The sequence below is a fragment of the Lactuca serriola genome, chromosome 1 (genome assembly GCF_051521515.1).
Source record: "Lactuca serriola cultivar US96UC23 chromosome 1, Lser_US96UC23_V15, whole genome shotgun sequence".
Lineage (NCBI taxonomy): Eukaryota > Viridiplantae > Streptophyta > Magnoliopsida > Asterales > Asteraceae > Lactuca > Lactuca serriola.
In genome coordinates, this window is record NC_136408.1 from 96,581,393 (window position 1) to 96,592,375 (window position 10,983).

Genomic DNA, 10,983 nt, shown 5'->3' on the forward strand with positions numbered 1-10,983 from the left:
CTTGTGAATTCTTACGTGAAGGAAATTGTGAGGCTTCACGGTGTTCTATTAACGATTGTGTCAGATCGTGACAACCGTTTCACCTCACGATTTTGGAAAATTCTACAAGAGGAATTGGGTACAAAGTTGTGTTTAAGTACAGCTTACCATTCACAGACTAATGGTCAGAGCGAACGAACAATACAAACACTTGAAGATATGCTGAGAGCATGTACCCTGGAATTCCTAGGTAACTGGGATGAACATTTACCTTTGGTTGAATTTTCCTACAATAATAGTTTCCACTCGAGCATAAAGATGGCACCTTATCAAGATTTGTACGGACAGAAGTATCGTACGCCGTCTTGTTGGCTTGAGGCTGGAGAAAAGTAGTTTATGGGACCCGAGATAGTCCATCAGACTGCTGAGAAGTTGAAAGTGATCAGGGAAAGAATGTTAGCAGCTCAAGATCGTCAAAAGAGCTATGCTGACAAGAAGCGAAGACCGATGACTTTTGAAGTTGGGGATTCGGTTTTACTTAAAGTCTCACCGTGGAAGGGACTTATAAGATTTGGTAAAAGGGGAAAGTTGAGTCCAAGGTTTATTGGACTGTTTAAAGTTCTTCAAAGGATTGGGAACCAAGCTTACAAGCTAGAACTACCTGAAGAACTGAATGGTATTCATAACACTTTCCATGTGTGTTATTTGAGGAAGTTCATGGGAGAAGTTCCTGATATAATTCCAATTTCTGAATTAAGAATTGATGAAAACAAGAGGTTAATTGAAGAACTAGAGGCAATTGTTGACTGAAAGAATAAGAAGCTTCGACGCAAGGTGGTCGAATTAGTGCTTGTCCTTGGAAACATTCGAATAGGCCAAATCTCACTTGGGAAACGAAGAGTGACATGTTGAGTCGCTATCCGTATTTGTTTGTTGATGTGTGATTCCGGAGACGGAATCATCCTAAGGGGGAGAGAATTGTAATGCCCGCGTTTCCAGGCTAGGCATTATCATTGATGTAATAGTCTAGGTTAACCCTTATAACTCTTTTTGGAGTATTAATGATGAAATATTTGAGTATTATGTGAATTATGTGAATTATGTGTTTATTTTCTTAATTATTATAATTAATGAATTAAGAATAAAATAAGCGTCAAATTTGAAGTGTGGGATAAGCCGATACCTTTGCATAAAGATGTAATGGTTTAATCAAGGATTCCGAAGATATAAAGAATGCCGAAATCTGAGTTATAACGAAGAAGTTATGACCTGTCGAAGTTTCGCGATAGAACCGGCAACGCTGAATGACGTAAAAAGTGAAATTTACGTTAGAGCGATATTAGCCTTAGTAATCTAAACAAAAGTCATAGAGTTCATTAAACCGAGAGCGTGCATAAAAAGAACGCCCAAATCTGACTTTGTATGAGGAAGTTATGATTTTTCTAAGTTTCGACTTAGCAGTATGCAGCCCGAATACTCGATTTGAGACCGAACGGTTTTTAGCCGAAACAATCTAAACGAGAATCGAAGATCTCGTTAATAGTAGTGAAACGATAAAAGATAGGCAAAAACAGACGTCAGATGAAGAAGTTATGAATTTATAACGGAGTTTTCCTGTCCCGGCCTACTAAAAATAAATAATAAAAATAAAAGTCAAAATTAGCCGACGGAGTCTAAATGAAAGTTGTAGAGTGTAGTCTCACCTACGCATGGATATAAAGAACGTCGAAAACGGAGTTCGTATGAAGAAGATATGAACTTTCGAAGTTTATTAAATAATTAAAATTAAAATTTAATTATTAAATCCCGATATTATCCAAAGGAGGGGGGAATCATCGATCCGATCCGAACTACGCCCAGCGTACCCTGATGCATGCACCGCCTCGGACTCGAGTGCTCCGATGACGCATGCAGTGACGATCCGAGGCATTACGCCCAACGTAATGCGAGGCCTCAGCCTCCTATACAAGGCTTGCGAGGGCAGCCGATATTTTTGCTCTTTTTCTCTTCTTTCTCTCCCGTTTTGCATCGTTTTTCGTGCCCAAATTATCCCGAAGCCCCGGTATCATTCCCGAGGCCCGAAGTAAGTCCCGAAGCCCCGAAGATCCCGAGAAGTAAGATTCCCGAGCCGAAGCTCTGCCCGCGAGGAGTCCGGTTTTTGTGAAGATCTTCCAGATCTACCGAAGAATACTACTTCTACAAGCCGTAGTGCTGTCCGATCATCTTCTGATCAGGTGAGTGTGTAGTTACTTTCTTTTAACGCATAATTATGAAGTATTTTATACAATATACATGTTATGTGTATATTTTGTTGTTATATGTGTGAAGGTATATTCACTTTCTTCTATCTCATATATATGATATATTCTTTATGAAATATGTGTTATGTGTATGTGTCTCATCTGTTGTTTGGAATATGTATTGAATGAGAATGTTATACAGGTTTTAAACTATGTATATAAATATATATTTTTATCTACTAATATGTCGGGTAGAACATGGGTAGATAGTTGTGTGATAAACAGATGAGAGGCCTCGATGTTGTTTTTGATTCAGTCATCTAGCGGAGTTTAGATGACGACCACAGACTTTTCTAGACAGTCATATGGAACTCTAGCAGATTCGCCACCTGTAGGTGTTAATGAACTTGGGTGTTCATTCGTTGTACTCTATCCCCCTCATGGTTGCCTTATTTGACATATATTGCCGGGAAACCCCCGAATGCATGTGTTGTCGACCCGATGAAATATTCTTAGACTAGGTCCCTTGTGTTAGTTATTTTAGGGACGTAAAGTGAGAATAACGGGAATGGGTAATTGGGTTATTGTTGGTTGATGAAAATTAATTTAATCACTTATTGTGGGTTGAAAACCCTATATGCTCACTAGACTCCCAGGCCTGACCCACTCAGTTTCTTTGTATTACAGGAAGTGGCGCGAGGGCATAAGATGGATGAATCATCAAGTTGTTTTGTTTACAAGTCTTTATATGTATATATTTGTTGAATGGCTTGTATTGTTATCGTTTATGCTTTATGGTCTGTATTGGAAGATGACATCCCGGTTTTTGATTATGAAATGAAATTATATTTCTTCATGAAATGTTTTGATAAAAATATATTTTATCATGTTTTGTTTTTGGGAATAAATTCCGCATCTCTTTTAAAATAAAAAAGGATTTACTCTGAAAATGTTTAAAAAGCATAAATGAAACCGGTCTTTTCTGGCCGGGATTTTGGGGATGTCACACCACACTTACGATATCTTCTGATAGGTGTCATTCACTATCACAAGCCTTTCATTTCCTCCATTTACTCAATTCTCTACGATTCTTCTCCATAACGTTTTGTACATCCAAGTAGACGTTCGGTGTATTGTACGAGAATTTAAGATAAGAAAGCTTTATTTACGATAGACGTATAATTCTCCTTATCACTCCAAAACGTTTACATGCTAGTTCTAATATTAGTCGTTCGTTTAGAATCCTAAACACATAAGGTTTCCAGATCCGGTCGGCAACATACCATAGATCCGAACAAACAATTTCATATATGGAAAACATATAGCATTTAGCACATAAAACATTTTAGGCATCTTTCCTAAAATATACTAGTGCTCGTGCCTAAAATATGGCAGACACTCACCTCACAATCTTCACTTAGCATTCTAAGTTTAAGTCTAGAAATCCTACAAATTCCTAGTTCGCTTAAACTAATGCTCTGATACCAACTGTGACATCCCCAATTTCTTCGGCCAGAAAAGACCGATTTGTTTATGCTTTGTTTTATAAAATCAAAGTAATCCTTTGATTAAAAGAGTTGCGGAATTTGTTCTCAAAACAAAATATTATAAAATTTATCAAAACGTTTCTCAAGAGAATGTATTTTCATTAATTAATAAAACCTCGGGATGTCATGTTCCGATACATACCAAAAGCATAAACAATATAAAATAGACCTTACAACAATTATTTATAACTACTGATCTATAATCCAAAATCTCTCGTCAAGTCCACCAACTTATACCCTCGTGCCATTACCTGTAATGCAAAGAAAACTGAGTGGGTCAGGCTTGGGAGCCTGGTGAGCATATATGGTTTTCAACCCACAATAATATAATTATTATATTTAATTATCAAACAATTAACCTAACTACCCATCCCCATTATCTTCTTTACTCTTAAGGTTTTACCCTAAGAATCAACTATCCTTCATTCACTCGTTCCTAAGGATTGACCTAAGGAATTGGCACGAAGTCTATTGCTGCCAAGGTTTATCTATCAGGTACTAAATCCATAGCTATTAGGCGCTAACTCCATAGTCGCCAAGGTTCACTTAACAAGCACTAACTCCATAGTCGCCAAGGTTTACTCAACATGCGCTAAATCCCTAGTCGCCAAGTTTTACTTTAACATGCGCTAACTCCATAGTCACCAAGGTTCACTTAACAAGCGCTAACTCCATAGTCGCCAAGGTTTACTCAACATGCGCTAACTCCATAGTCGCGAAGGTTTACTTTAACAGGTGTTAACTCCATAGTCACCAGGGTTCACTCATACCATCTCTCATCACACACCAACTATTCCATCTACCCATGTTCTACCCAACATATTTGGAGATATAAATTACATATATAGTTTAAATTATATACAAACCTATATAAAACATTCATCCAACATCCATCTGAAATAAACAAACAATATATAAACACATAACACGTATTTCATATCAAATACTTCATATCTATGTGTTAGAAGAAAGTAACTACACACTCACACCAAACATATACTTAATACATTCAAACAATACTTGTATTAAAATCGTGTTTTATGAAAGGGAATATACACTCACTTGATCAGAAGATGATCGGACAACACTACGGCTTGTAAAAGTAGTATTATTCGGTAGATCTGGAAGATCTTCACAAAAACCGGCTTCTTGCAGGCAGAGCTTCGGCTCGGGAATTTCGCTTCTTGGGATCTTCGGTCTTTGGGACTCGTTTTGGGTCTCGGGATGATACCGGGGCTTCGGGGAGTTAAAATAGGGCTTTGAGAGAGTATCAGGAGTGAGAGAGTAAGAGATGAGCAACCAAACTCGGCTGACCCTCGATTTCAATTCGTAGGGTGAATTTTCTGAGTTCACCTCGTGAGTTTCTACTATTCACCTCGTGAGCTCGATACGTCATTGCGTTTGTCATGGCCACTTTCCATGGAAGACGTCCATCATTTGTTCACCGTGTGAGTTCTGACAGTTTTGGGGTTTCGCGCCCCGAACTTCAGAAATTCATAACTTTCGCGTACGAACTCCGTTTTCGACGTTGCTTCATCTGAAATCCGTTTTCGTCTGTCTTTTTATCATTGGACTACTATTGATGAGATCTTCAATTCTCATTTAGAAAGTTTTGGCTAAATATCACTCGACCTCAATCTCAAGTTTCGGGCTGCATACTGCTAATGCTGAAACTTCAAAAAATCATAACTTCCTCATACGAAGTCAGATTTAGACGTTCTTTTTATGCACACTCTTGGTTTAACGTATTCTACGACTTTCATTTAGATCGATAAGGCCAAATAATTCTCTAACGTAAATTCATTATTTACGTCACGCTGTGTCGTGCCGGTTCTGTCGCGAAACTTCGACAGGTCATAACTTCTTCGTTATAACTCGGATTTCGGCATTCTTTATATGTACGAAATCCTTGTAACATGTACTATAAATTAGTTAAGATCAATCCTTTGAAATAATCTTCCATCAAAAAGTCATTTTTGATGTTTATCGTCTCTAAATTGACTAGCCCGGATCTACGGGCGTTACAGTAAACGGTACAACGGACCCAATATAAATAATGTCTCCAAGTCTTGAGGGCAAACACCACTACCCCCAAGTCCATGCCATGAGTAGGATATCATACCTCATGCGGATTCAGCTGCTAAGAAGCATACATAATCACTCGCCCCCTCTGTATAAGAACCGTCCCTAAACCAGTGATGGATGTATCACAAAAAACCATGAAATCCTCGACACCCTCCAGAAGGGTCAACATTATGGCCTCACATAACCTCTTTCACAGCATCTCAAACACCGTCTGTTGCTCCGGGCCTCTACGCCTTTCCTCGTCAGATGAGTGAGGGATACAAAAATCTTGGATAAATACCTGATAATATCCTTCTAATCCAAAGAAACTCCTGATCTCTGAGGGAGACTTGGGAACCTCCCACTGCATTACAACCTCAATCTTGGCTGGATCGACCAAAATCTCATTTTAGTTAACGAGATGCCGCAGGAACTGGACCTCTCGTAATTAAAACTCACACTTTGAGAACTTGGCATACAGCCGTTCCCACCTCAGTACTTCCAAAATCTATCGAAGGTGCACCTCATGATGTTCTCTGGTCTTGGAATATACCAAAATTTCATCAAGAAAAATAATAACTGATCGAACGAGCGTCGACTTGCATACCCGATTCATCAAGTCCATAAACACCACATACACATTGGTGACAGTCGTTACAATCGGTGCCTGCCTCTCCTCCCTCGTCTAGATCTCAATCTCAATTTTCTACCTCCGTGTGACATCCTGAAGCTCGGAAAGGGTATTGTAATGTTGGGTAGATAAAAACTGTCGAATCTCCGTCTTAAGAATGCTAATTTGGGCCTGCTCTGAGGCAGAATAATCAGGACAGAAAAGGGCTCTATCAATAAACATCTTGGTGATCTCAATCACCAACTCTTACATCTGCCTCAACGCCAAATACTCCTGGGCCAACCTCTTTCTCTAGAAAGGGAACATACTCCATGCGAAACATCTCCGAAAACTGCCCCCAAGTAATAACAATCCTCTTCTCCAGAGTATAAGAACCGGTCACCAGGTTCCACCAGTCCTTCGCACCCAGACAGAGAAGGTTCAGGGAGCACCTGACCTTCTAGTCCTCTAGACAAGAACAAGTGAAAAAGCGGCCATCTACATTAGAAATCCATCTTATGTCCATGATCGGGTAATTGACCCTGTCGAACTCCGGGGGCTTCATGTTGTTGAAGTCTCGATATTGGAATGATCCTCTCCCCTAAACCCCACAACAACAATAGTTGCGGTAGCTACAGCAGCAGCAACCTCAGCCACAATGGCATATGACTCATCAAACGACTCAATCATCGCGATCTTGATAGACTCAAAAACCTCCAGGATGGCACCCCGAACAACCGCAGCTACCTCAGTGGCCATCAACTCGCGAATGTCATCATCTGTCAAACTTGGCCTCTCCGGGCCGCCAACTCCTGAACCAGAACCTCTCGCGAACACCATACTGAAAATGAACGAAAATATATAATAAATCTCATAATTCATGATATTACAACCATTACAAAAAAACTAAATCCTTGAGGTTTTGTGACTTACTTGTTATGCGTACGGGTCATGTGCTTCTAGTAGTACGGGCCCATACTACCTTCCACATCTACCCGTATTTGTCTCGATGGATTGTCACAGACCAACCGGATATAAAACCCCATGACTAGGATACACATATTGATGGGTTTTGAGCAAAACAAACAATCATATGTGTGCATGCAACCCTAAATAATTTGATCTACGTTTTCTCTAATTGAACATACAACTTGAACAACAAAACATAAAACCCTATCATGCTTCTATAATTTCAAAATTCACAACTTAGGGCTAGATTAATCATACCTTGATCAATATATAGCAATAGAAATCCAAATCCTTATATTGTTGAAAACCTTGAGAGCAAGCGTCACAATTGTCACGCCTCTAGTAGCTTACACCCAACACTAGCAAGGAAGAATGATTGAGAAAGAGGAGGGAGGTTGCAAATTTCGGCTGAAACTCTTCAAGAATAAGTGGCAGAAAAATCATAGGGTATCAACCCTATTTATAGTGCAATCAGGAAACCCTAGGTAAGCCCAAATCCAAGATTATCTTAAACTGGGTAATTATCCACTTTCCTGATTATCCATTAAAGACTATTCTAGAAACCCTAAGGCATATGAAAACTGTCCATAGCCTATCGAGGGTTCTAGATTGCCTCTTGCTCAACTATTAAACACTTACAATTCAGTCCTTGCACTTTTTAATTAATTCTTTTAATCCCAAAATTAATTCAAATTAATTTCTAATTAAATATTACTATTTCTAATTAATATATTATTCTCATAATATATTAATAAATTACTTATTTCAATTTATTAATCAAATTAATAAATCGACCTTTTCTTTCCAAAAGTCATCCTGTCTAATTGCTAAGTTTGAGGGCAATCCAAAAGGACTGTGCTACCATCAATTCAAGGATAATGCTCGCAATAGCTACCTTTAATGATTATGAAATTTGGTAGATGGATGTCAAAACCACTTTCCTCAATGGGAAGTTGGCTGAAGGTGTTTATATGGGTCAACCAGAGGGTTTTGTTGATGCAAAGTTTCCCAATAGAGTATGTAAGCTTGAGAAATCCATCTATGGATTGAAAGAAGCATCTCGCAGCCATAATCTTTACTTCAATGAAAAAGTCAAAGTGTTTGGTTTTTATAGGAGTGAGGATGAGTCTTGTGTGTATGTTAAAGATAGTGGGAGTATAGTAACTTTTCAAGTGTTGTATGTTGATGGCATAGTACTCATGGGAAATGACATTCCAACCTTGCAAGAAGTGAAACCTTGACTTGGAAAGTGTTTTGATATGAAGGATCTAGGAAAGGCCGCCTATATTCTCAGGATAAGTTTTTTGAGAGATAGAAAGAACAGGCTAATTGGACTTAGTTAAAGTACATACTTGGACAAGGTACTAAAACGATTTAGTATGGAAAATTATAAGAAATGTGAGCTACCTATTCAAAGCAATGCCAAATCAAGTAAGACTCAAATCCCAAGTACGAATGAAGAGATAGCTGGTATGAGTCGAGTCCTTTATCCTTTGGTTGTAGGATCGATCATGTACGATATGGGATGTGTCCTTTTCTTTAAATATGGTTAGTCGTTATCAAGGAAATCCTGGCAGAGCTCATTGAACAATAGTTAAGAGCATACTTAAGTATTTGCAAAGGACAAAGGACAAAGGACATGGTTCTACTCCTTGGTCGCAATGATACGTTGAGAGTGATTGGGTATAGTGATGCCAACTTTCAAACAGATAGAGACAATTTTTGTTCTCAATTTGGATGAGTATTTACATTAAATGGAGGAGTAGTTACTTGGAAAAGTTCCAAGCAAGACACAATGTCTGATTCTATCTATGAATCAGAGTACATGGTTGAAGAACTTCATTGGAGATCTTGGAGTAATCCCAACCATATGGGAACCAATGGAACTTTTCTGCGATAATGAAGGAGCGGTTGCTTTAACCAAAAAAACGAGAGATCATGACAAATCAAGACATATCGACATAAAATCTCATTATATCATACATATAGTTGAAGAAAGTCATCAGAGTCTCTTCAAAAGATAACCCTGCAGATGGATATGGTTTTGGAGCTTTTTGAGAAAAATATAATTTACGGGAAAGTCTTTTTTTTTTTTTTTTTTTGCATATCAAGCAATCTTTCGGATCCATTCAACCGGAAAAATCTGTTTGAAGCTGGAAAGATGTCTATCAGACGAGACGAGGCTTGAAAAAGATATTAATAAAACATGGATATAACTTGAAACATCTATGCTACTTAGAAGCTAATAAAAGATATTAAAATAAACGATCGAAATATAAATCGGATATCCATTCATTTATTATAATATGAATTTAAATATGATTGTGAAGGTTATAATTTACATCAAATAGGTTAAATGGTTAATCAAAACAATTTTGGGTCCCATAAAACGGGTGCAGATGGAGGGTCAGCGCCGCTACCCCCATCGAAAGAAAAAGCATACTAAAACCCTCGATAAACCCTTGGTCGAATCCCCAAAATGGATCACATCGCCGCAGCGGAGGAACGAATTGTAACAGAGAAATTGAGGCAAAAGCTCAACGAGGTTAATTCCGCTGTTCAATCCCAGCTCAACGTTGTTCAGGACCATGTCAATTTCACCCTCCAGGTTTCAACTCTTCTCTCTCTCTCTCTCTCTCTCTCTCTCTCAATATACTCGCAAATACACAGAAACGATTACACGAAACCTCTATACAAGCTTGATTTGAAATTTTGAAATTGGGGATTTGCAGAAAGCGTACTTTAGATGTGCGTACGAGTGCTTTGACAGGAGGAGGAGGCAGGAAGACATAAGCATGTGCGTTGAGAATTGCAGCATGCCTGTTCTTCAAGCTCAGAATCTCGTTGAAGGCGAAATGGCCAAATTTCAGGTAGTTTCTCAGTTCTCACTATCAATCTTTATATCTACATCGATTGTGAAAACCAGATCTGTGTTTTTCTGGTTATCATGTTTTGGATCATGAGTACTTTTTAGCATTATGCATCTTGATTTGTAGTAAATTCAGATGTCAGAAACATTTGTTTTGTGGATTACAGGAACGATTGAATAGGTCACTGATGGTATGCCAAGATAAATTTGAGTCTGCAAAGATGCAACAGATGAGGACTGATGCAACAAAGGATATGGAATCATGTGTTAATCAGACAGTTGAAGAACATGTCAAGGCATTGCCACATTTGGTTGCAAAATTGAAGGCTTCCCTCAACATCAATCCCATAAACGAGTGAAAAATCATTGCAATATGCATTTTCTTGTAGCAACTCATAGAATATTATGCATGGAGAGGTAAAAAAGCATATGCTAATATACATTTACATTTTGCTGATGGAACTTGAATAATTGAGCAAGTTTTATTCTTGATTTACTAATACTGTGAAACTGAAAGAGAAATGATGTTGAAGTTAGGAGTGTCATATTGGGTTAGTGTGTCATGTTTTTATGCAACATAACACTAGTTTTTTATGACACCACATGATATGACTCGATTGTCGTGTTTTTTTTACTAATACAAAAATGATCCAGAGTCAAAATATAACAAAATAAACCTGACAAAATAAACGGAAAATAACCATT

At 38.2% G+C, this 10,983-nt stretch overlaps 1 protein-coding gene across 1 annotated transcript; it reads left to right on the top strand.

Moving 5' to 3' along the window:
• The first annotated feature begins 9,807 nt into the window (after positions 1 to 9,807).
• Positions 9,808 to 10,774, top strand: LOC145095703 (uncharacterized). Its single transcript, XM_079033539.1, has 3 exons — positions 9,808 to 10,017; positions 10,142 to 10,279; positions 10,446 to 10,774. Exons 1-3 carry the CDS (start codon positions 9,889 to 9,891, stop codon positions 10,635 to 10,637), a joined length of 459 nt encoding a protein of 152 aa, XP_078889665.1. The 5' UTR covers positions 9,808 to 9,888; the 3' UTR covers positions 10,638 to 10,774.
• Positions 10,775 to 10,983: the final 209 nt, after the last annotated feature.